Raw genomic sequence first — 26,568 nt, 5'->3', positions numbered from 1 at the left:
GTCACGCGCATTAGGACTAATTTGAAGTGCCACCCCCAAAGAGTTTTGCATTAGGTGTAAGTCCCCTGATTGTTACATGACATTCTGTGACTGATAAGGAAGGTCATTCTTTGGCCTTTTAATAAAGTTTTAACTGTGAATCATTCACTGGTGTAACAAAAGGTTCCATTCATGTTGACAGGTAGCTGTATAGAATACAGACCTCGAAAAATCATTAAAATGTTAATAGACCTGCTTGTAGAGTGACTTGAATAATTTACTCGAACTACCTGTAGTGCTCGTCACCAATAAACCGGTTTAAAATTGTATGATCTTAGGAAATATTTTATTTTACTGAGTCACCTTTTTCTTCAATTATCACTTATGAGAACACCTTCAGTGTGTGCGTTCAGCATGTCTGTCTTGCAAAAACTTTTTTGTCGATTTAATAGACTAAACTTCTCTGTTTTGAACCCCTCCCATGCTCCTTAAACTCTGTAATCATACGCACAGGTTGTTTCTGATGTTGTGTGCGAATATTTGACCTCAGTGTGTCTTCTCTAATGACTCTCTTAAGTCTGTTCTCAGCTTTGTGTAGTAGTTGGATAACCCCTTTTCAAAAAATTCGTCTTCATTTCCTTCGTTGGACCTCCTGTAAAAAAGAGGACCTCTCTTGTCCTGCGCCGTCTGAATTTTCCACTTCACTCTCGCTAACGCTTATGGTGCTCAGTGACAGAGTCAGCACAAGGCGAAATCCTCCACACACGCGGCTCTGAGCTCCACACTGCCACAAAAGCGATACCCCGGTAAAGCGGAGCACTCTTGGCTACAGATTACGAAGGAAAATTTCCTAATTTATATAATCAAAACAAGAGTGCTTGTACGCCATATATGACTACACAAATTGTGTAAGTACAATACCTTTATGTTTGTGAGTCCTGACGAAAGCTCCGCAGACCCTTCCAGGCCCAACGGAGCTGAAACATGTCGACGTACCCTATTAAATTATACTATCAGACCCAGTAACTCGGTCTAAAATCGTACCACCCAATTTTTAATGTGGTAAAAACAACCCCCATTAAAGAACTTCCGGGCTGTTTACCTTTTTAACCATTTCTTCCTTTTTTGCACATTTTACTTTACACCCTTTTTTCACTCAAAATCTCTGGACACTGCACCCTAGACCAGAGGCGCCTCGGGTGAGGCTGGCATATTCACTTCGGAGTAGCCAATGATAACTGCCACAACTCTAATGTGGGGCGGACGAACCAGATATACCGCACCTCCTTCCAACAAAAACATAGAGTTTTTTGAGGCTACTCTGATCTTTATCCCTTATACCAATGGTCATAAGGTGTAACTAGTGTCCGTTTTCCTATTTTTGATAACCAGTAACTAACCTTGGGGAATGAAACGGAGACCTTGATCCCTTATCCCTCCTCTGATTAATCGCTCAGTGAGGTGCTGCTTGAGGAGACTGAAGTCTGTCCTGTACCTGTTCTACTGGTTTGATCTGCCTTAGACGTGTTATGAACGAATTAATCATATTTTTTAGCGTGAGTAAAGATCCTGCCTTCTTTCTAATCCATCTCATCTCTCTTAAGCTGTCCTGCCTTCCCGTTCTTTATTTCTGGTGTTTGATTAGAATGTCCTCCAGAATGGCATAGTTTTTAACTGTTGCTTCTGGGAGATTCAAATCTCTGATTTCTTGTTCAAGGGTGGCAATTTTAGTCTGAAGTTTATTAACTTTGCGATCTGCACTCTCAATTAAAATGTCCATTAGAGTATTAGAGTTGCAGGTCAACGCCTCTTCCCATTTTCCTAGAAGATCTTTGTCTAAGTCGTCATAGGTCAGAAAGATTTGTGCTCTGAGCCCTCTCGGGATTCGTTTTAATCTTAAGTATTGTTTCAGCGTGGTGCCGTCCCACCATTTAGAGTTTTCTTGTTTTATGAATTTATCTCGAAGTCCTTCTCTTTGAGAAGGGTTCCCACTGGTAGAGGCAATGTGAGTAGACATGCCCTTTGCTAAATTGTCAAATAGTTCTTCTGCAGCTTTGTTCCTGTCCATTTTTGTTGGCTAGGTAAGTAAACCTTGAAAATAATTTATAAATGTTTGATCTGCTCTGCGGCTGCCTCCCTGCACAAAGGGGTACTAGTCAAGGAAAAGGGTTTTTAAGTGACTAGGGATTTTCTAGGCGCTTTGCTATAGTGGACGCAATGGTTCGATAGGAGAAGATGTTACTATATGGTGCAACTAGGTGAGGGGATGAGCCCTTTAACCTCCCAATTGAGTGTGGGAAACAACCCTCACAATACAAAATTTGAGCATAAACGTAGGCACACATAAATTGGATGTAACAGTCTGTTAGTATAGACATATATAGTACATTATGCAAGCCAACAAATACAGACATGATTTCTTGATGGGTTTAGAATCCGTTCAGTCTTTCATTTTCGATAAAATCAGCCCACACGTGTTTAGTCGCATTTGGAACAATCTTTCAGCGACTTCCTCAGTGCTGGGATAGAATTCAAGGGAAATAAAAGGACATATATATCATGATGTAGATGGATGTATGACCAAAAAATATGATGTGACTCATATCAAATTTTTAGAGGTGTCTAGAAGGTGGGAACCCAAAACTCATAACCTGTTTTGAAAACACAAGTGCAGGTGAACCAGTCATGTATGAGTAGTAGCGGTGGAAAAACCATACTGTGGAAACACAAAATAGTCCAGGTTGGCAGCTGCTAAATATCCTCCTAGTGATAAAGTGCCTATATAAAAAAAACTGTTGTGAAGAGGCTGAATTTAGCAATTGCCACAAAGAATTGAAGAAGAGATTTGTGAAAAGGGGTTATCCAACTACTGCACTACACAAAGCTGAGAATAGATTTAAGAGAGTCATGAGAGAAGACACACTGAGGTCAAATATTTGCACACAACATCAGAAACAACCTGTGCGTATGATTACAGATTTTAATGACCTACACCAGTCCATCAGAAGGAACTTCACGAAACACTGGGGCACCTTACTAGCGGACAAAGCCACCCAGGAACATATCTCCAGCCACCTGCAGATCAATTTCAGAAGGGGTAAGACACTCAGGAATAGATTGAGTCCCACCATACCATGTAGCATTACGTGTTCCACCTGGTTAAGAACACATACCCTTGGCTTCTATAAGTGTGGTTTCTGTGCAGTATGTAGATGGGCCAAACACGGCACAAAACATTTTTCAAATATGGATGGAGTAAAATTTGACATCAAAACTAACATCAACTGTACGACCAGATTCGTGATATGCATCATTGAGTGCATGTGTGGCAAACTATGTTGGTAGCACCATCAGACCTTTAAAGGATAGAATTACTGAACACATCAGAGCTATTGTTAAGCGGGACCCCAAATACCCTGTGGCACTACATGCGGCGGCATGTCCAGCACAGGATACAGATAAACAAGTCCTATTCTTTGGTATAGATTTGATACAGCCTAATATACGGGGTGGCAACAGAGAACTCCGATTGAGACGCACAGAGGCTATGTGGATTATGTACCTGCATACGGTGGAACATGGTCTTAACTACGACCATGAGATGCAATATTTCCTGGGGGACTGATAAAATACCCTTTGGGAGCGTAGCGCACGCCACCTGTTTTTCACGTGGTTACATTGTGAAAACTTTATTGGTCAAACTTTGTAGGCACTGTTGAACGGCTTCCTAAGTCTTCTGACTGTCTTTCAGTGTAATCACTGCCATTTCATTACCTGCCTTGATTTTCATGCAACATAAAATCTCTCGCCCACCTTTCGGATGGTAAACATGACCTGTTATACGATTATGTCCTCACCTTGACAGGTTTTATACACTGTATTCAATTTGTTTTTTTATTTACCATCACAACAAACTTAGTAGAACTAGGCCCGCGACACGCAACGCATTAACATCTCATCGTTGTTCATATGTTGATAATCCGGGTACAAGGGTTAATGCTGGGACCTATAATCCCCAAGAATAATTAGACCTCTCCTACCTCTTTTCCAGAATGACTCCTTTAACGTATACTGATAGTTTTTATTTATCACATTATGCCCTCATCCTGTTTTGTTCTGTTTTTTATCCTTATTAGGTTCTCCTAGATTTGTCTCTGGCCAGACTTTGTGACAAGATCCAACATATGAGGAAATATGCTCATAGAGCCCTTCTTTTTAGATAACATGTTTGTTCTTATACCACCACATCGTGATGTCTTCTGTTGAACAGTGGTGGTTATCGGAGTATTGCCCTTGTAGATATCTACACCACTGATATGTTTACGTAACGTCATAGTAACAGATGACTATAACATGTGAAGTTTTATTTATATAAACGAATACACAAAGAAAGGGGTACGATACCCATGTATTCACTATCGGGCAGTCACGGGGTTGTCCCATTTCGTGACATTTCCTAAAAAAATACTAGTAGATATTGTAACATTGCACTTGATGATAACAACATGATGTATTTTGTTATGGAAACAACGTAGCATTTTATTTAACAAAACAATTTAGTATGCAAAGCTTTATATTTGTAGAGATGAATATACAATTGAAGGGGTAAATACCCATGTTATAATTTGTGTGAAGTCACGGGGGTGTCTCAAAGAAAATACTAGGAGATATCAAAACATTGCACCTGATGATTACAACATGATTAATGTGTTTATATCATGAAAATAAAGGAGCATTTTAATCAACAGAAGAATACAGTATGCAAAGCTTTATATTAGTACAAGATAAATACACAATGGAAGGGGTTAATGTTCTAATTTGTGCGAAGTCATGGGGGTGCACATTAAATCACGTCCCCCGGTATACACTTTTTTCACAAATCTCTTTCTCTCCTAGTCTATTTTTCCTCTCTAATACCAGCATTTATGCAGTTTTTTCAACGTAGTACCCACAGTATTACTGGTCTTTATCGTTCTCCATCTTCACAATGTTTAATTAATTTATCACCGGAGTTCCGTTACATTGTCACGCTACACCTTTGACACAATCTACTTCTGAAATACAACTTTTCTATTCATGTAATAACGGTCACATAGCTGCAAGCATACGGCAAAGTGATGCACCCCTCTAGGAGCCTACAGTTGCCATTGGTCCTACGTTTCCATAACACTACGGTTACCGGTCAACGCTCTATTTTCCAGGAACCAATGACTATGTGAACCAACAATTGATATAAAAGCGCTTCCGGGTCACAGGTCACGTGTCTGCTACCAGGAACACAGTGACCCGTGGCCGATACCCTGAGGTACACATACTGCAAGGTAAGATCTATTCCCCCTTCAGCCACTGTTTTTCTTCATGATCTAATGGCATGCTCCTTTTGTGGAGTTTGATTTTTAAACTGACATCGGAATCTGTGTTTCAGATTAACAACGCAGGAGGAGTTATCCGTTCCTCTTGTTCTATTGTTCCCCACAGTGTCCACCAAGATCAACTACCATACCTTGGCAAGTTTTGGCTCGTTTCTCACTTCGTTGGTTGGGCTCGAACGTGCTACAGTGCAGCACGGGTGGATTGTGGAAGCCAGTTTCTGTTGTATGTTTTGCAGTTTCGGCTCTACCACAGGCTCTTTCCGGTTCACCTTTTCAATACCATTGGGTTTCCAAATACCGAAGCGCATACGAGCATGTTATGCTTTTTTGATACGGATTCTCCGGTGAGAGTTCCTTCCCCCTTTTTCTTTTTTTTAATACTACCATGTGTTGACATAGTGATTAGAAAGTTTAGACAACAACTTGTGTGCCACCGGTGCAGCAATAAAGAGACTTAAGGAAATTATTTTTCCTTTCTGTTCTTACTTTTCCTCAGATCCCCTTGCTTACTATCGAAGCTGACCAGTTTGTCTCGGGCCCGGCCGAGTCGGAATTATCACCGTCTGAGCGGTGAGCACCTTTACATACATAATGTCTATGCTTTTACTTTCGTGTCCAACCCGATATCGTATCCCCCGATACGTACTCCGTCCCACTAAGCTCCTTGTTTTTTTATCTCCTTCTTTCTACGTATCCAACTCACGCTCCTTGTCTCAGAAGTTCAAAACATTTCCATTTTATGGACCTCCTTTATCTCAGTTTTTGTCCCCCTTCTTCTCGCTCCTTCGCTTTGTCCCCTTTTCTTTCCCTTCACAGACAATATATCGATTTAATATCCTTGAATACAGATAGATAGTTTCGTTTTCCACAAACACGGTTTGCAATATTTCTTGCACCCCACACCGTGCACGAGCATGTTTTTTATATAGGCACTTTATCACTAGGAGGATATTTAGCAGTCTCCAACCTGGGCTATTTTGTGTTTCCACTGTATAGTTTTTCCACTGCTACTACTCATACATGACTTGTTCACCTGCACTTGTGTTTTCAAAACAGGTTATGAGTTTTGGGTTCCCACCTTCTAGACACCTCTAAAAATGTGATATGAGTCACATCATATTTTTTGGTCATACATCCATCTACATCATGATATATATGTCCTTTCGCTTCCCTTGTATTCTCTCCCAGCCCTGAGGAAGTCGCTGAAAGATTGTTCCAAATGCGACGAAACACGTGTCGGCTGGTCTTCTCGAAAATTAAAGACTGAATGGATTCTAAACCCATCAAGAGATCATCTCTGTATTTGTTGGCTTACGTAATGTACTATATATGTCTATACTAACAGACTGTTACATCCAATTTATGTGTGCCTAGGTTTATGCTCAAATTTTGTATTGTGAGGGTTGTTTCCCGCACTCAATTGGGGGGTTGCAGAGCTCATCCCCTCACCTAGTTGCACCATATAGAGACATCTTCTCCTATCGAACCATTGCGTCCACTATAGCAGAGCGCCTAGAAAATCCCTGGTCACTTAAAAACCCTTTTTCTCAAAAATAGCGATGTGTCTTTAGAATGGTTGTTTATACCATTTATAAGGTTTAGAAAGCGATCCCTTTTGGAGCTGGGAGCCAACGGCACTCCCCTCTAGCCTCGGTAATGCAGTCAACATTTTGGAACCCGAGGGGCGATAGAGGGCGCACAAGCGGAATGGCTGCTTAGACACGCAGCTCCCGCTCCTTGGTCTTTAATCCTGCAGTTATCCTCCACCACAGGGTGCAGACTTGCCCGATTTTCACCTTACATGCTGTAAGGGGCTACGATCCACACTCAACCCAAGTTTGGAGTCGCTACGAGGAACGGTGCCGGAGGTATAGCCCTTTGAAGTCTTGCCGGCGATTGCCCTGGAGCCGGCGTGTGGAGGAGGCCGGCTACAACAGCCCACGCAACCCCGAGGATGACCACGAGGTGGTAGGCCGCGGAACCAAGAGCCGCCCGGAATCGAAACACCTGCTGCCCGGGGACGCGGACGCTTGGCTTTTGCCCCCATCCGTGCACGCCCCCCCCCCTCCCCACCCCCCCATCAGAATCTGCTGGCCGTTACCACAGGTGAGCGGCTGCTTGCACCCGGACGGGCGCTGTGAGGCGAGACGACCTCAGGGCGCCCAACGCGACCTTCATCACGCCGGCGCTTTCAGCATCTGGGGGCACGGACTACGGGAGATCTACGTCGGAAGGCGGAAAGCCTGCCTGAGGCCCACCGCGGGGGGAGCCGCTATGCCTGAGCCATACCCCTGAGCCCGCTGTGCACTGGCCTCGCCGCTGCAACGCTGCTGCCAGCCTCTGCACCTCCGTGAATGCACCGTGAGGGATCCTGCCCCCCAAACTACCTGAACTTGTTCTCCCACCTGTAGCAGCTCTGCGGGACTGGGAATTGGGCTGACCCCGATCACTGAGAGACCCCCGACGGCATCCTGCCCATACCGGACCCTGCTTCCCTTCTGGACCTGGCGCTTGAGAGTCACAACCCACCCGCACTTACATATGCCAGCGTCCATAGCCTGCCTGTTCCGCAAGTGACCACTACAGCGCCACTGACGCCCGGGCATTCTCGGCCCCCTACCACAGGACCACCTGGGGTGCGCGGGAGGTGCCTAAGACCTGCCACTGGACGCCTACGTACCCCCGACGGCGGTGCTTCTCCGGCAGTTGCTGCGTGGCGCCCTAACTGCGAGGACTGCACGAACCTCCTGCCTTGGCGCTCCTCTATATCATTCCTGTGATTACAGCGCTGACACGCCGTGGTGCCCCAGCGCTGCGACCTGTTGCGCCATGGTGAGGCCTGACAACCGCCAGTCTAAGCTCAGCTTCGATGGAGCCAAAAAAGGTGCGAAATCGGTGCCAACGGACCCTGGGCCTAGTGCAGCCGCTCCGAAGGCCATCTCGTCCCCCACCAAAGACATTGATTTGCACAGCCTGTTTCAAGAGATGAGGCAGGGGTTTGCTACCGTCGTCGAGAAGGTCGATGGGGTCACATCCCGGCTGGATGCCTTGGTGCATAAGGTGGATCGCCACGAGGAGAGGCTCACGACTGCGGAACAACGCATTTCCGACAACACGAATGCCACCTCGACTCATACGACGCAATTGGCCAGAATGGACAATCTGCTCAGGGTCATTGCGGCCAAAAACGAGGATTTGGAAGCCCGAAGCCGCCGGAACATACGGGTCACCAATGTGCCGGAATCTACAGACACAGGCAGGATGGAGCTATTTATTGAAAAGTTGCTAAAGGGCTCGATCGGGGAGGACGCTTTCTCTCCTCAATTCATCGTGGAAAGAGCACACAGATCCCTGGCGCCTGTGCCGAAACCTGGACTCCCGCCGCGGCCAATAATTGCTAAGCTGCTGAACTATCGGGACCGTGACACTGCCTTGCGGCCCGGTCTCAAAGAACATTGCAGTTTAATGGCATCTCCTTCTCCATATACCCGGACTTCACACCACTGGTGCAGGAGGAACGACGCAAATTCCTCCCAGTAAAGAAGAAGCTGCGAGAAGCCCAAGTGGACTATGCGTTGTTATACCCGGCGAAGCTGCGGGTAACACACCAGGGGAAGCAACGGTTTTTCACGAACCCGCAGAAAGTGGAGGATTTTCTGAAAACGCTCCGGAGAGCACGCAGGGAGGATCGCGATGCTGCAGAGAACCAAGAGGACGGAGACCCTCCTCCGGCGCTACATGAGTGATGACTGCCTGCTCCACATGCACTGGACACATCATATGTGCTGCTTGAACCTCCTCTACTGCTACGAGCGCGGACAGAGCGGAGACTACGCATGCTGGGCCTGCACGGACTTCATGCACCTGTGGTAATGTACACCAAGGACCACTCCCTCGGACCTAGCCTCCACCAAGGGCGGTATAGTTCTGGAGCTATGGACTGGGAAGTGGCTGTGCGTACTCTATGCTATTCCCCTATTGGGTATTCCCCTTAAGACTGCTGATGTTTTTGTTGTTGTTGCTGAGGTTGGGAGGGTGGGGGGAGGGGTGCTGGGAGGGGCTCAATGGCTGCTGGCATGATTGGGATGCTGGGGTGGGAGGGGGGGTGGGATGTTCTACAAAGAGGCTTTCATCGAATGGACTATTTGTTTTGACTCTACTCTGCTGCGTGCTCCGCGGTTGGCGGGCAGAACGGGCCCTATACCTTCGCCCTGGCCGGGACTTTGGTGCTTAATGTTGGACCATCTATGGCTACTCTAAATGCTAATGCACACTTAACTTGCATTTCCTGGAATATACGGGGCTTGAATGATGCAAAGAAATGTCGCAATGTCCTTGCCTACCTTGATAGACATCGCGTCCAGGTTGCCATGCTGCATGAAACACATCTGTCACCACAGGGTAGGACCACTTATGCGAGCAGATGGGCTGGGAATCGCGTTTTCTCCTCATATTCCACCTACGCGAGGGTGGTTGCTATCCTTATAGCCCGCAGTGTACCGTTTCAGAGACACGGGGAACTGATTGATGGGGAGGGGTGCTATGCAATGTTGTGGGGCAGACTGGGACGCGACACTTAAACATTTGTTGTCACATATGCACCAAACATAGATATTCCTGAATTCTTTACTACTCTGTGGGGCAAGATCATGACTGCCGGGTCGCGACACATCATCTGGGGTGGGGACTTCAATCTGGCGATGGTGCCACAGCTAGATAGAGCGGACGGAGTCTGCTCCTATAAACCTAGAGCGCGAGAGGCACTTGAGGGGGTGATCATGGAGGGGAGGCTGCTGGACGCCTGGAGACACTTGCACCCATATGGGAGGTAGGGCACTCATTTCACCTCACATACGGGAACTTGGGCGCGCCTGGACTACTTCTTGATCACCAGCGGCATCGCTGCGGAGGTGGTAGGGGCAGTGCACCTGCCGAGAACATACTCTGATCACAGCCCCGTCTTGCTACACTTCCGTACACCAGGATGGGACAGCCCAAGACCTCACTGGAGACTGCGCCCTGACATTCTATTGGACAACTTATTTCGTACTGAACTCGGGGAGGAAATAGAAGCCTTTTTTCCCAGGAATAAGGGGTCAGTTGACTCGGTAGAACACATATGGGAGGCATTCAAGGTGACCATTAGGGGATACTGTATCTCTAAGAGCCACGGGGTTTTGCGGGACATCCTTAACACGATAAGCACGCTAGAGAAAGAACTGCGTGCACTAGAACTCCGCATGGTCGTCGAGAATGGGCCCGAACTGCATGCTGCTTTCAGGGAGACACTGACAAAGTATGAGGAGGAGGCTATAAGGGAGGCCAAATTCCGGGGTAAACACTGGCAAGCCCGGAAATATTGTGAGGGGGACAGACCCGGGAAGGTACTTGCTACACTCACACAACCTACACGCGCACAAAATGTCATACTTGAACTTGTAGATGATCATGGTTCCACAGTCAGGGACACGGATGAGATACTCAAGATATTTACGACACATTATCACTCGCTCTACACTTCCACCACGAGGCCAGACACGTCTTATGCTGACTACTTGAAAGATGTGGCGCTCTGCTGGCTCAGCGATGGGGATAGGGCATTTCTGGCGGCGCCTTTCGAGTTGGACGAGGTCCGGGAGGCCATAATGTCCCTCAAGAACGGCAAAGCTCCGGGCCTTGACGGCATTCCTGCCCAGTTTTATAAAGCCTACATTGATATCATGGCACCTGTTCTTCGTGAGGTTTACTCGGAATCGCTCTGTGACGGTATACTCCCTTGCTCTATGCGCGAGGTAGTGATCACCTCTCTTCTGAAGCCCGACAAAGAACCCAGCTCCTGCAATTCTTATCGCCCACTCTCCCTCCTGAACTGCGATGTCAAAATACTCGCTAAAATTTAGGCCACCCGCTTGTCGCTGCTGATGACCAGGATCATGTTGCCCGATCAGTCGGGCTTCGTGGCTGGCCGGTCCACCTCTCACAACCTCCGTACTCTGTTCTCTCTGCTTCGTACAGTTCATCCTGATATGCCTGTTGCGGCTGTATTCCTCAACGCATCTAAGGCTTTCGACTCAGTCGAGTGGCCCTACCTGTTCTCGGTGTTGGCTAGCATGGGGTTCCCTAAGCTGTTCATATCCTGGGTTCGCCTCCTTTATACCATCCCCACGGCGAGGGTGTTAATTAACGGTCGCCTGTCACAGCCAATTGCAATCACCACTGGCACACGCCAAGGTTGTCCGCTTTCTCCCCTGCTTTTCGCCATAGCAGTTGAACCTCTTGCCTGTCGCTTGCGACAACTACACCGAGATGGGGCGGTACAGTGCTTACAACGTCAAATTGATGTGTCTCTATACCCGGACGACATCACGTTGTACGTTAAACACCCTGAGATGCACCTTAATCCCTTACTCAGGGAGTTTGTTGCTTTTGGCGGGGTGTCAGGTGTACATATCAATTGGTCCAAGTCGCAGTTCTTCCCCCTATCTGATGCGGTAACTGACTTTCCTCTCGATTATCCCCTGGAGTGGTGTAGGACTGATCTCCGGTACCTGGGGATCCGCATCTCCCGGGACAAGGACGAGACATTACGGTCCAATTATGGGGTGGCAATAACCAGGCTGACTGCTACTGTGGATCGCTGGATCACCCTGCCGCTCTCCATGGCTGGACGGGCATCCCTTATTAAAATGGTTATCCTCCCCCGATTTCTTTACTTCTTCCTCAACATTCCTTATTTCCCCGGCGCTTACTTCTTCAAAACCCTGAAGACGGAGTTACGCAGGTTGTTCTGGGGTGGCAAGAGTCCCCGGCTCAAATGGTCCACGCTCTCTCTCCCCTATGACAGGGGAGGCTTTGATATCCCCGATTTCGAGGCATATTATCAGTGCGCGCAGGCACACTTTGCCTATCACTGGATGGCTCCTACGCCTTTCATGCCGCACATCGCGGTGGAAGACTGGATAGTGCATCCTCTCCCACTTAATGGGTTGTTGCACTGCCCCGAAACATCCATACCTACGCCGAATACCTCGGTCTCTTGCACATTAGACACGTGGCGCCGTATAACCAAGAGCTTGTCATGTCCCCTGCTTTACTCGCCCAAACTGCCGCTCACCTATCATCCTAATCTTACCCTACTGTTGGAGCAAGGTTTCTGCAACCTTTGTGCGAGGATTCGCATTACCTGCTGGGGCGACTTGTTTTCTAACGGTCATTTTAAGTCAGCGGAACTCTTTTTTTTTGCGACGCATAGCCACACCCCACTAGAGCTCTTTTATTACATACGCCTGCGGGCGGGGATGAGGGACATCCTGCCCGACTTTCCCGATGAACCTGAGGTTCTATCTCCACTTCATTTCATGCTCTGCTCGCAAGATGGGGCTCATCTGGTCTCCGGCCTTTACCGCCAGCTCAGGGGCGCAGCTCCGACGCCGGATTCTAGTGCTCGAACGCACTGGACTACGGAATTGGCCACTGACATTACTGACGAGCAGTGGCACTATTGCTGTGCGCTCACCTCCCGCATCTCTGCCAGTAGCAGACTGAAAATTATACATTATAAATTCCTGCAGAGGGTGTATTACACGCCGGCGAGGAAGCGCAGATTCGGCCTGGCGGAGGATGATTGTTGCGAGCGATGTCGCGCTGAACATGCGGACTTTCTGCATTTGGCATGGGGATGCCCCCAAGTCGAGTGCTACTGGCGACAGGTAACAGGGGCACTCACTGAGATGATGGGGGAAGCAGTGCCCGCGGATCCACTGGTGACACTCCTTGGGTACACTTTGCAGGTCCCTAGATCTTGCCGAAAATTTGTAGCTATTGCACTACTCTTGGCCAGAAGGCGTGTGGTGTGCGCTGGGGTCGTGGCAGAGTGCCCAAATTCAAGGAATGGCTGGCAGACCTGACCTATTGTCAGGATCAACATAATACATTCGCTGAGTTACTGCCCATCTCGAGTAGGCCTAGCGACATCTGGGGTCCAGTGGTGAGCTATTTGCTCGCACGCTCAGATGAAGCAGATCCGCCTGAAGACCCCCTTGCTGCTGTTTAAAATCCCGGTCCGAGCTTCGGACCTGACCACTGATCCCATTTGTAGTTCCTACTGGATGGTCCACGCCAGGGCCTCCTGCCCTCTCAACATACCGACTAGGCCTACTTCCCGGGCCCCACGCGGTCCCCACCGTCGTGGATCTCACCCCTTCCACTTGCCTGTCACCCCCCCCCCCCTTAGCCACTCTGTGGTTCCATACGCCATGTTCTACACACACCGTTATTCCTTCTACTACTTAACATTTCATAATACCACATGCATTGCTCCTTCTAGAACTGATGGATAGTCGTTAGATTTGATATGACGTGACTGTGGTACCATGCCCACCTCTGCCTGCCTGGGTTGCCACACCAGCGTATTACTATTTTCTTTCTGACCTGACGTGAATTGCCTCTTAGTTTCTGTACAGTTGGGGGTTTCTGTTTACTGTTACGGGTATGAACAACTCTAGAAAAGGAACAAAAGAAACAAAAAAACCTGTTCTGCTGCTGTCTATCCTTCATTGCCCTACTACACCGGCAGTGTTCTTCATCCTCAAGCTTGGATATGTTATACCGCCGGGCCTCAGGGATGCCGGCCACGAGGCTGTGTTATGACTACCTTTCTATGTTGCCGGCCTCCGGGTTGTAGGCGTAAAAAGCTGTGTATTGTGATTCCTATTATAAAATAAAGCAGTGTTTTGAACCCCCCCCCAAAAAAAAAAAAAAAAAATACTTTTTGGAACCCGAAGATGAACAACTATATTTTTAACTTTGTGTGTTTTTGAAATGGCAGTTGATGACAGACCCAAGTATCACACATTGCCACTGAATAGTCTAAACAAGGACTAATAAATGCGATGAAAAACAGGACCGCGTGCCAGTCTATCCTCGAGCTAGATTGTTCACGTCACCAGAACACGTTGTACTTCAGCATTCTAGTGTTTCTCTCTCTGTTTTTTCCTATTGATGTTTTAGAACATTTTGTCCTGTGTGGAAAGGAATGTTGTAGAAGCTTTACAGCCCTTTTTCCAAGTGATATTCTGGTTGCTAAATCCCCTCTCTCGTCATAAGACCATACCTACGACTTGAGCCTTTAATGAGGGCATTTAACAACTGGGATAGTCATGTGCAGTGTGGTTTTACAATGCTAAACATACTAAAGTATAAGCAGATATTAGTACCATCTATAAACTATCCGAAGAACAGGGGGCGCAGGAGTTTGTCTGTGCCTGGGTGTGTTTTTCCACATGCGGCAGATGTCCAGCCATGGCAGTATTTTTGCTCTTTCTCTTTCCCATGGAAAACTGATACTCAGTTAAAACTATGATCTCCTTGAGAAAATCTCCATTCAACTGTATTTTGAGTTCATTTTATGATTCATTAAAAAAATCTGATCCCCAAAAAGAATATCTACCTTTAAATATAGTCTTCAGTTTTCGTCAATAATAAAGATTCTCTTATTTTTTCAGATTGTCAATCTCTATCCCTGGACATCTCAAAGAAGTGATCCAAGAAAATGTTGGTATAGCATTGTAAAATCCTTATGAAGATCTTTATGTATGACTGACATTATTGCAATGAAGAAAAGAAGAAAGGCCCTAAAAACTCTTGGAAGCAAGATACCGTCCCTGGATCCTAAAGCTGTCTCAGAACATATTTTAGCAGATGACTGCATATCAAACCTCGGCACTTATTTGGGTCAGGAAAGTATTCCAAACCCAACCGCATCTACACAGACACCGTCACACCTCCCTGAACAAAGGAAGCTGATAAGTTCTATGCAGTACAATAACAACTTGCTCAAGTACCTGAATGCAGATCGGAAAAAGCAACCCTCATTCTGTGATTTGGTGATTAAAGTTGAAGGCAAAGACTTTTCTGCACACAAGGTGGTTGTGGCCGTTGGCAGCAGCTATTTTCATGCATATCTAAGCAAGAACCCTCCCACTGGTGTTGTCACTCTAGATCATGTCACCCATTCAGTTTTTACGCATTTACTTGAATTTCTTTACACCTCTAAGTTTTGTGTGTATGAAAATGAAATCCCGTTGGTCTTGGAGGCAGCCAAGTTTTTAGACATTATAGATGCTGTTAACTTACTAGCAACTGAAAACGTGTCCACATGTGTGAAATCAGAAGAAGGAGTTGAAAACCCACCAACAGCAAAAACTGGAGATGAATGTACTGATAAATCACTAGCTAGTCATCAGTGCTCTTTGTGTAGTCGCAGTTTTTGTTACAAGAAATCTTTAGATAACCACTTAGCTAAAGCACATAAGTCTGCTCCTCCTCCCGAAAAAGATCAAGTGCACCCGTTTCAGCTGGAGACAGAGCTTCCAGTCGGACGACCAGCACATCATCTTAAATGCCTCGTGACTTTTGAAAACAGTGATGATGAAAGTGATGTCCTGTCAGACTGCAGCTCGGAGAAAAGTATCTGTGACAAAGCAGAGTTGGAAAGAAATGACTTTAAGGATTCTGAAAGTGAATTTGCAGCAGAAGTGGATGAATTGCAGGAGGACATGTCTAGTGAGGAGACTGAGGATGAAGAGGCAAGTGATAAAGAGCATAATGACATTGAAGAGGGACAGGGGTGTGCTGAGTCGGTGGGAAACTACCCTGAAGGATTATCCCCCATCATCACTGAGATCGGCAGCAAAAAATTATTGAAATGCCCCAAATGTGATAAAACATTTGATCGAACAGGTAAGGAGTAACAGCACTTTGGCAAAATGGTCTGACTGTTGCAGGAATCTCAAGTTCAGTGTGCAATCACTGTAGAAGTTTTATGAAAGGTTTCTAAAGTATTTTATCTGGGGTCCTGCATTATATTTGATTGTGCTGAATTGACATACACAACTGTGCTCTATTCAAACTCCTTTTCATTGCGTACCTCCCTCCATCACCTAATCTTTTCCCTCTGCACATCTTCCTCCATACACAAAACATCCATAAATGAAAAAATTGTTACCAACATCAACAAATGCCTCAGACAGTTGAACAACTGGACTAAAAACGACCTCAAACTCCACTCTGACAATATCCTTATCAGGCAGTAGACAATGAAGCTGGATGCCAGGTAGGTACAAAACAAATTGTTTAAAAAGTTTCTTCCGTCTTTCCGTAGCAGTAAAAAGAGCAGAGGCAACAGACAACTATTAAAAAATAAAAACATCGTTGATTGGAAATAAAGCATTTAAAGTGTGACTCAGTAGAAGAAACCCATCTCTCCTGTGCCCAAGGGTTTTTTGAGGTCATACCACTTTACACCTACCTCCCCCTAATAAGAAAACTTTTGTACTAATCCAGCATAGATGATAACCAATCATACTTTCATTCTATTTAATTTCCATGCAACTTTCAAAAGGTATGCATAAGTCATAAAGTATCACCTATGCTAATATGAAAAAGCACAAATAACTGTCTTAAAGTGCAGTAAGAGAGAAGAGAAAATGTAATACAAAATGTCTATACTATAATAATACTTGCTATACAAACATAAATATTATTCATTACCTCAAATAATTAGAAAAAAGTGAATGTGTTAAACTATATACTTCGATAGCGGACTGCATAGTATTTCTCCATGTACATTATTTATGTACAGATATCATTTGAATATACGTCTGAGATTCAAATCTCTTGTTACTTTGTGTGCAAAATAAGATCTGCTATATTAATCTATTTAAAATACTGAATGCTAAAGACACACAAATTCCAAATAAAAAATAAAAGAAATTATGAGAATATATAGTTTCCTTCATCAATATTCAGGGCTTTCCCGAATAATGATTTTGGCAACCATTTAATTTGAGTTTCTGTAGTCATTTAGGTGGGTCATGTCACATGACCAATATCAACAGATGTTCCAGATCGACTGTTGCTGTCATGTGTTTTCGCAAAATGAATCACCAGTGGTGTTTTATCCATTGTTCGGTTGCTCTGAGTATGTCTTTGTTTTTACTATCAATGAAAGATCTTGTTTCAAGCTTCCTGTTAGTCCCCACAACTTCTTTACATCTATTTATGGAAATAATAGATGTGAAACATACCTCATTTAAAAAAGTCAGTTTCTTTTAAACTGGTATTTTGATTAGAATATGCAACAAATGGGCCATGGAATAATTTGTCCACCATACTCGCTGTTTTGACCAGTGCTTCATCTGGCAATTGTTTCTTTAGCTATTCATCACCATGTAAAAATGGCACTGTTTTTCACTACTTAAATTATTTTAGCTCATATGTTACTTTATTGGTTCTTAAGTTTTTATTTTGACTTTTAAAATGTTTCCTAATAATCGTTTTTTCCAGTAAGGATAATTCTCTCTTTTTAATTGGCTCTCTCACAGACTGCTAATATTTTCCCTATGGCCTCTCCTTCCATACCTTTTTATAGAATTTTTAAAATTAATGTAATCCTTGTTAATCGTGCAGGTTCTTTTAGCACACAGAAATTCCCTATTTGGAATGCTAGCACGAGTGTGTTTGGGAAGACGGATCTGCACACAGAGAATTGGCTTGCAAGATACATCCTTCCTAAAAACGAAGCACTAATCATGTTGTGAATTGCATTAACACAAATTCAAAACTTCAGCTCTGATAAGGCTTTAACTAAAGGTGAGTCAAAGATACCAGGGATTGTGATTGAGATAATTGATGCAGACACAGAGATTTTTTTGTTTAAATATGTTGGTTGTGTTTGCAAAAGAAACATGTATTAAACTCACGTACATCCATCAGCTGGTGGGCTGCACAGAATACCACACCATGGTTTCAGCTTGAACAGCAAGTAAACACCCCGACAAACCCTCCCATTCCAATCTCTATCCTTCCACATTGAAATTAATAACATATATGGCAAGAGAGAGCAGTATTTCGGATCAGCTTTATGTGGTATGAAACATTGATCATTCTAAGTTTGTGCCTCTTCCAGGCTTCTGTGATATCTCTTCTGGTATACTGTGCAGGAATCATAGCCATCTATTGCAGGAGAGATCTCTAAATTTGATAGAGAAGTAGGACAGAAAATGTGGTCGAATTTCCACAAAGACCTTTCACCTCTGTTCTTTGTACATGATCAGCTTTCCCTTAGCAAGTTCTGATGGTCTCTGGTAACAAGCTCTAATTTCTGGAGGCTTTGGTTTGCCCCAAAACGAAATAATATACCTTGCTTAGCTGTGCAAAGGCCATCTATTTCCCTCTGAGTAAATGCAGCAAGAATGTTTGTTAATTAGGTAGGCCTAACAGTACTTTCGCAGGGAATCTGGGGAACGTAGTTTGGAACATTTGGTCAATTGGTTTATTAATGTTTTCCCAGTACCTTTGTATTTTGGGCATTGCCTTACTAAGTGGACTATTAATACTAATGGGCTGTCCCAGAGTCCCGCAGAACCTGGGGTATTAATAGATTATAGTAACAATCAATTCTGTAGGCAAGTGCACACTTTCTTTAAATATTTGTATCCTGATTAACTTGGAAATGCCTATAAATGGTGACTCGTATATTTTTACACAGAATTAAATAATAAACAACACGGACACAAAAACGGTGCTTTGCAAGGTATATTGATATTCATATATCATGGAGAAACACAAGTATTACATCTGTTACATATCAAAGACACAGAACTGTTATGCAGCACAAATAATAAAATTAATTGGTGCCTTACTAGATGTGCTTCAAATGAAACATAATGCAATCTACAAAACACTTGACAATAAACAGAAAACACAAAATCACTCAGTTCGGCGCCCGTTAACATCTCCTTAGAATACTCAAACATAAATCCTCAATTCTTGGCAGTAGATATGTGAGACATTGGTATGGAACACCTATTCTTATCTTCGATGCTTTTACCCTTTTAACAACGTGTGTTCATGAAAAACATCACAGCGGGTATTCCTCAGTACTAGAACATTTAAATACAGTCTGTGTGATGAAGCATAATGTGCGCCAGGGATAAAGGGGGATAAAGGAGCTCAATGGATAAAAAGGGGGGGCAGCAGAGAGTTCGCACCTGGTCAGAATTGTAGCATCATTCTTCTTGATGCTGTGCTAAAAGAAAGACAACCCTGTAAAACAATACATACTCAATCACCATGTGATGTTAAGAAACATACATTGGTGAGAATAGAGAAAGATAGGATAAACGCTCACCTCCTCGTGCTGCAGAAGAGTACAATGTATCAAGCATATCCAGGAAGAAGGTGGGTCCTAAATATGGACTTGTGTCACAAGGAAGTAGGGTATTATTGCTCAGTGCACTAATATCACACTAGTGTGAGGACAAAAATGCACTGCAATGCTCTTACCTCATAAAAATGAAATCATTTAGATTTGGTAATGTATCGTTAGCTCTACATTTGTTAGGCCCCAAGCGGAGGTTTCGCTGGCCAGTAGATACCTCGAAGATCCACAAAGGATTCTCTTCAACATAATTAATGTATTTCAAAGCACTGAATTGGAAGAAACATTAATAAAACAATTAAAAATGGGGTAAATGGTAATTCGACCTAATCTCTGCCAAAAGGATCACCTTATTGACTTTCTCAAAGTGAGAGGAAATAAATTGGATCTCTGCCACAACTGTCCAGACTATTGAGCGGCGAGACCGGATAAAGACTGTTTAAAAAAGAGGCCACTATGTGAGTGTGCTTGCCAAAGATACAGTCCCATCATTCCAATGATTTTCCTGTAATCAAATCAGTGTTCCAATATATCGCTTGTGAGGAAAGAATGACACTGGATACCCATCACTGTGGCCGACCAGGTAACGAAAATCTTGCGATTCTAGCTATACGTCTGACTCGGCCCGAATGGAAATAAAGGAAAGAGTTTCATACTGGGTAATCCTTTCCTTAAATGTTTTCATAGTCACAAAACAACGTAAATTTGATCAACTAAAGCTGTTCACATCTCTGATTAGAGGTCGATTACTTTTCTTTTGGCAGGTAAATGCCAAAACGATCCTTTAGGTGTACAATATGTCTGAGTGCATGTGACTAGGGAAGAGTGGGAAAATGTTACATTCCTATACGTGTAAAATCCTGTTGATATATGCATTTCATAACATATACTTTGGAGCAGAAATATTATTTCATATACACATTTGAAAACCACATAAAGACTGTCAGTATTAACCCGAAATTCCATACCAGGAGATAAATAAATCCGTTATGACTATGTAACTCAGGAACGTACATTAAAGACATATATATCAGTGTTAATATGCCACAGGAGAAGTAGACATTAGTATGACATGATTTATGAGCTGCTCATAGTGACTGCGCACCCCCATCCCTTGGTTAACCCCTTCGCTGCTGATGACGAGCTCAGCTCGTCATCACCCACGGATGGCGTGTGCTGATGACGAGCTGAGCTCGTCATGTATTGCGGTAATTTTTAAATTGCCGCACAGCGCAAAAATCGCCAGAGCAGCGATGCGGTTAAACTCAAAACACATGAGGTCTTAATAATCCGACAAATGAGTAAACTAAGACCAAAGAACAATCCTACCCTGTGTTGAGGAGGGCCACTTGTCTGGGTATCTCTGATTCATTGAGACCCCGATCGACTGTATCAAGCACATTTATCTACTTGCAATCTCTTAAATTAAGGGTGTACAATATGTCACCTCCCCATGGGTTATGGATTACCCTCGCTAGTACCCACCACCTCAAATGTTCTGACGCATGCTGCATACGATTAAAATGAATAACCAGTGGAGACCCCTGTGTCTTGCAGCGAATCCTTGAAGAATACTGGAGAATTCTAACTTTGACCTGTCTCGTCTGATCTACGTAGAGCATGTCACATGGGCAAACGATTGCATAGATCACATCCACTGAGTTGCAGTTCATGTGATGTTTGGGTAGGTACTGATGATGTAGATGTTTGAAGTACTTCCTTTCCACAGTAAGGTTACACGCCTTACAGTGTCCGCATTTGAAATGGCCCACTAATGGCGGCAACATTAACTGAGCCCTCAAATCAGGAGTTAGCGGTGTTTTCATGAATGAACTGACCACAAAGTCTTTTATATTTCTGCCCCTTTTGAAAGCAAAAAAGGGTTTTCTTCTGTGTCGAGTTTGTCTGAAATCAAGGCTCAGTGTTGGTTAATGATCTTCGTGAGTTCGTTAGCTCTCTTATCCCGCTTCATCTCTGACACGCATTATCGTTTATAACACAGACTATATTTACATTTTCTAGTCCTGAGGAAGACCCGCTATGATGTTTTTCATGAACTTACATTGTAAAAAGGGTTGAAACGTCGACAATATGAATAGGTGTTCAGTACCAATGTCTCACATATCTACCGCTAAGAATTGGGGATATATCGTTATTCTAAGGAGTTGTCAACGGACACCCAACCTAGTGATTTTGTGTTTTCTGTTTATTGTCAAATGTTTTGTAGATTGTATTACGTTTAATGTGAAGCACCCTTAGTATGGCACCAATTTATGTTATTATTTGAGTTGCATAACAGTCCTGTCTCTTTGCTATGTATCACTTGTGTTTCTCCACGGTTTATGAATATCAATATACCGTGCAAAGTATAGTTTTTGTGTCAGTGTTGTTTATTATTTCATTCTGTGTAAAAATATAACTGCCACGCCATTTATGGACAGTTCCTAGTTAATCAGGATACAAATATTCTAGGAAATTGAGCATTGGATTAGCATATCTTTTTTTGAGCATTTCCCTACATAACCAATTGTTAATAATTGGGTTAGCATATCTTTTTCTGCACAAGCCTTGAAGCAGTTCTCTGTCTAACGGTTATCCCCTTGTTGAAACCTGGAATAGCTGTAGTACCAATAGAGCATTAATTTGGACGTCACATGTTTCACTTTTGTTCTAGCTGTAGTGTGTTCCATTGTGTATGTCTTCCTACACTTTCTCTGTGATTTTGCGGCCTGCTTCTACATCCCATTGTTGTTGTACAACAGACCTCCTCACCTTGGTTTCTCCATAAAATATTTTTATATAGCTTGGGCACAAGTTTCTTGATCTCGTCCATCATCAACAACAACCTTAAAGCATATGTTTTATTCAGTGGGTGAATCACCTAGTGTCAGGCCAGAAACTGTCTCCTTAACTCTAACTGAGAGGTTAAAATCTCTTTCAATTCTGTCAAAAGGGTCAAAGGCTAATGCAGAGAAAATGTCACCCACTCTCTATCACCCCCTTGCAGTTCAGCTTCTGTATATTTTTTATTCTAAAGCCCCCTTGATCTGGACACTATACATGCTTCTTTTTAAATTTTAACAATACTAACTCCATGTCTGTCCCATAGCAATAAAAGAAATATTAATAATTGAAAAGGTAATAGTCATGCTAAAGCATAAATTCTACAATATAGAATAACAACTTCCATTGACTATAATAGGAGGCTTCTCTCACAGAAGAAGTCTGTAAACTATCTTTGTGTCTTATTGACATTGACAAAAAACAAAACAAATCAATAAGAAACCAATCGGCTTTTATGTGTAGCTCTTATAACTGATTAATCAGGTCATCAGTATCTCTGACATAGGATGGTGAGGCGGTAACATAATGCATCTGAAAATCATTAAGATGTTTGGACATGTTTTCTGAAAGTGTTTCTCATTATTGGTCTCTTTGAAGGTCTAGCAGTAGATTTGTGAATTTCCGTGAGAAAATAAAGAGATACTATAACCAGATCTTAATGTTTAAATATTTCACTTTCTACTAAACGTACTTGCACTAATCCATGCATCTGTCTTGTTACTCATTTCGATCATAAGTGATATAGTAAGATCTTCGTTAAGTTTTTATGAAACATTCTCTGTCATTTACTTGGCTATTGACTTGGTCAATCTATACTGTTAGACATAATTGGAATATTTCTGCCTATGTCTTTTTTTTATTACATTAAAAAAAATATATATTTTATTGTACTTGTGCAAATACATCACCTTTATCAAATCGACAATACAACAAGCACCAAGCATGAACACACCAACGCATTAGGCAGTTTCAATATACATTGATAGAAAGTTATGCAAAGACATTTTACAGACAGCTGTACTATAATGATCAGGGACCTACTCCACTGTGTCAACAGCTGGAGTGTGTACCACACCCATTGTTAACAAATAGGACGTGAGAGGAGCCCAGATGTCCTTGGGCCTTGACGACAATGGCAGCTCTTCAGCATATTAGGACAGCTGGTCTATACAGTATATAACCTCTTCCAGCCACTTTTGTAGCTTGGGCACATTTCTACTATCCAAGTTTTGGGCCACTTTTTTATTTGCCAGTAATAGAGCAATCTTCAACAGGCCTTCTTTTTTGTGGTTGTAAATAGCCTACTGAGATCAATAAGCATACTCGCGGCCTGCATCTCATCGGCTCTAGCACCAGCTCAGACAGGGCGTGGGTGACCTGTACCCAAAAACCCTGTATTTTCCCAGACAGGCAAGACAAATGCATAAAATCCGCCTCTTGCATTTTACATCTTGTACAATTGTCTGTCTCTCGCGAGCCATCGCTTTTTAATATGTTTGAGTTTATAATACAGCTGATATTTAAACTGAATGATGCGCATATTACAGTTAGAAGTCAGCCGCCCTGTTACAAAGCAGCAATACTCCCCTTCCATCTATTCAAGTGGTGCATCTAATACCATGTTCCATCTTTCCCTGACTCTGCTGTGTTGAGGCGCAGTGTCAATCTGAATGGATGTGTACAGTCTGGTGACCAACTTCATACTGAAAGGGCCCAGCATGACTTGTAGTGGCTTCAGAACTAACTGTTCGACAGGATGCTGATCGTTAAGAGCTTTGAGGGCTTCCCTCAGCCTGTAAAAAGTAAATACTGACAAGGACGAGCTGGGCTTTCTTGCTTGTATGTCTTCCAGTGCAAAAAATGTGCCTTCAGGGTAAGCATCTCCCATCATCACTATACCCATATCTGCCAATGTTGCCATCGCCCGGTGCTCTTGCGCCACGGATATATAAAGGTGATGCACCAGTGTTAACGCCAGTGCATATATCTGAGTTCTTCCTGCTCGTCCCGCCATGCCTGCGCCATACAGTCTGTCGTACTCATTTCCCGAAGGGTATTTGTGGATCGAGTCCTGAACAACAATGCCGTAGCGGCTGAGGAAATCCATCATCTGCTTCCACCGCCACATGTGGCAGGAAGGGCGGGGGGGGGGGGGGGGGGTACCAGTAGTGCGCAAATTGCGCATACGCACATAAATAATACATATGCAAGTGAGCGTCTGGCCTTGTGAGGACCTTCCAACTACATCTAGATTGCTTTTTCGCCCAGACCATGCGGATCAGTACAGACCGCAGTCTTGCAAAGAATGTCATCGACAGCCTGATAGGAACATTAGTGAATAGATATAGAAATTTCGGGAGGACGGTAATTTTAATGACTGCTATTCTGTCTGTTAACAACAGCTGTAACCTGATCCACTTGTCCACTTTTTCCTCTGTTTGTACCTTCGCTCTGCCAACATTTCCTCTCATAACTGTCTCAGGGATACTGTGAATCCATACCTCCAGATATTTGACCAGTTCTACTGTCCACTCCAACGGGAATTCCACTGTAAACGGCAGGGTGTTAGATGTTAACGGAAAAACTGAGGATTTATCCCAGTTTATTATGAGGCCCGAACGTTTTTCATACTTGATATATTCCCTTATCAACGCATCCAGCTCTTCCTCCATATTATGAATATAGAGTACCATATTGTCCGCATACATAGTGATGAGGGGACGTTGTCTAAATTGCAATGCTTCTTGGGCATACCTTTGCCTAACTGTGCACGCCAGAGGCTCCATTACAATTGCGAATAACAGCGGTGAGACAGGGCACCCCGGGCGTGTTCCTTTACAAATCGAAATAGGCTTATAATGGCAGTTAATAATCTGCACTCTTGTAAAAGGGGCAGAGTACATAACTCAATTCATTGAATAAACGCAAATGGCAAACCCATTTGTCTCAGTACTTCAAACATAACCCCCCATTCGATAGAATCAAATGCCTTAGCCGCACATCCAGCATCACTGCCGCTGCTTTGATCTCCGGATCCAGTTGATGCATTACTGCGAATAAGGTTTGTAAGTTATGTGAGGTGGAGAGAGACGGGACAAAACCCTATTGGTCCGGAAGGACCAACGCCGGTAACAAGATGTGCAGCCTGTTAGCTACAATTTTTGCAATTATTTTTGTATCTATATTCAATAATGAGAGCGGAGGGTACGATTCATAGCTACCTGGTTGCTTGCCAGGTTTCAGCAAGGTGATAATTAGAGCTTCCCAAAGCGTTGGAGGTAGAATTTGCTTCTCGTATGCTTCACTATACATGTTTACAAGGTTTGGGGCTAGTAAGTCTGCATAGACTTTGTAGAACTCACCAGGCAAACCGTTGATTTCGGCTGCTTTGCCAGAGGGAAGTGCCTGGATTGCCAATGGCTGCATTAGATACTCTCTTTGCCCTGTGGAGAGCCATGCAACTGCTATCGCCTCCAGGAAGAAGTGCACCTCCTTACATGATGCTTCTTTACCCGAACCACACAGTTCAGAGTAGTAGTTCCTAAAGCACTCAATAATTTCAGGGGTGTTATGGCATTTCACACCGTCCTGGCGTTCTATTTCCATGATGTACTCCTGCATCTGTGGGGACCTGATCTTTACCGCCATTGCGCGCCTAGGTCCACCTCCCTCCCCATATGTCCTGGCTGTCCAGCGCCTGGAATAGTGCCTAATCTCCTGGTCAGCGGTCGCATTATATTCTGTTACCAATTCCCCGATTTCAGCCAGAGTCTCCATTTTGTGAGTGAGTGCGGGCATACTCTTTTTCTAACTTTGTTAAGGTTGTCTCTAGCAGCCTCATTCGGGAGCGCAGGTCTTTTAGTACTCCTACCTGTTGCCCAATACACGTCCCCCTTATTGTGGCTTTAAACGCCTCCCAGAGTGTTCCTGCCTCCTCCACTGTTCCCTCGTTTTCCAGGAACAATTGCCTGTCTCACCCCTTCATTAAAGACAGAATCTTATAACGAGGACGGCTGGAGTCGCCATTTGAAAGGTTGTGAGTATTGTGTATGAATACATACATCCAATACCACCGGGGAGTGATCTGACAGCGTGTGTGGCAAATGCTTCAACCTCTTAACCCATGGAACAGTGGATTCAGAGATTAACCAA

General features: G+C 44.0%; 1 protein-coding gene across 3 annotated transcripts in view; it reads left to right on the top strand.

Moving 5' to 3' along the window:
• Window positions 1-26,568, top strand: part of ZBTB41 (zinc finger and BTB domain containing 41) — a 323,994-nt gene that overhangs the window by 2,426 nt on the left and 295,000 nt on the right. For 2 of the 3 annotated variants that reach the window (XR_015308354.1, XM_086954800.1), the window contains exon 2: window positions 14,855-16,091. Coding sequence is in view for 2 of the 3 variants with exons in the window: in XM_086954800.1 (XP_086810926.1) it covers window positions 14,945-16,091 (1,147 nt within the window). In the remaining variant the exon portion in view is untranslated. Of the gene's footprint in view, window positions 1-5,868; window positions 5,922-14,854; window positions 16,092-26,568 lie in introns of those variants that run through there. The other variant, XM_086954792.1, reaches the window with a different exon arrangement.

This window comes from Lissotriton vulgaris, chromosome 1_1 (genome assembly GCF_964263255.1).
Source record: "Lissotriton vulgaris chromosome 1_1, aLisVul1.2, whole genome shotgun sequence".
NCBI classification, from domain to species: domain Eukaryota; kingdom Metazoa; phylum Chordata; class Amphibia; order Caudata; family Salamandridae; genus Lissotriton; species Lissotriton vulgaris.
The sequence above is the reverse complement of the archived record's forward strand: the minus strand, read 5'-3'. Positions and strand labels throughout refer to the sequence as shown.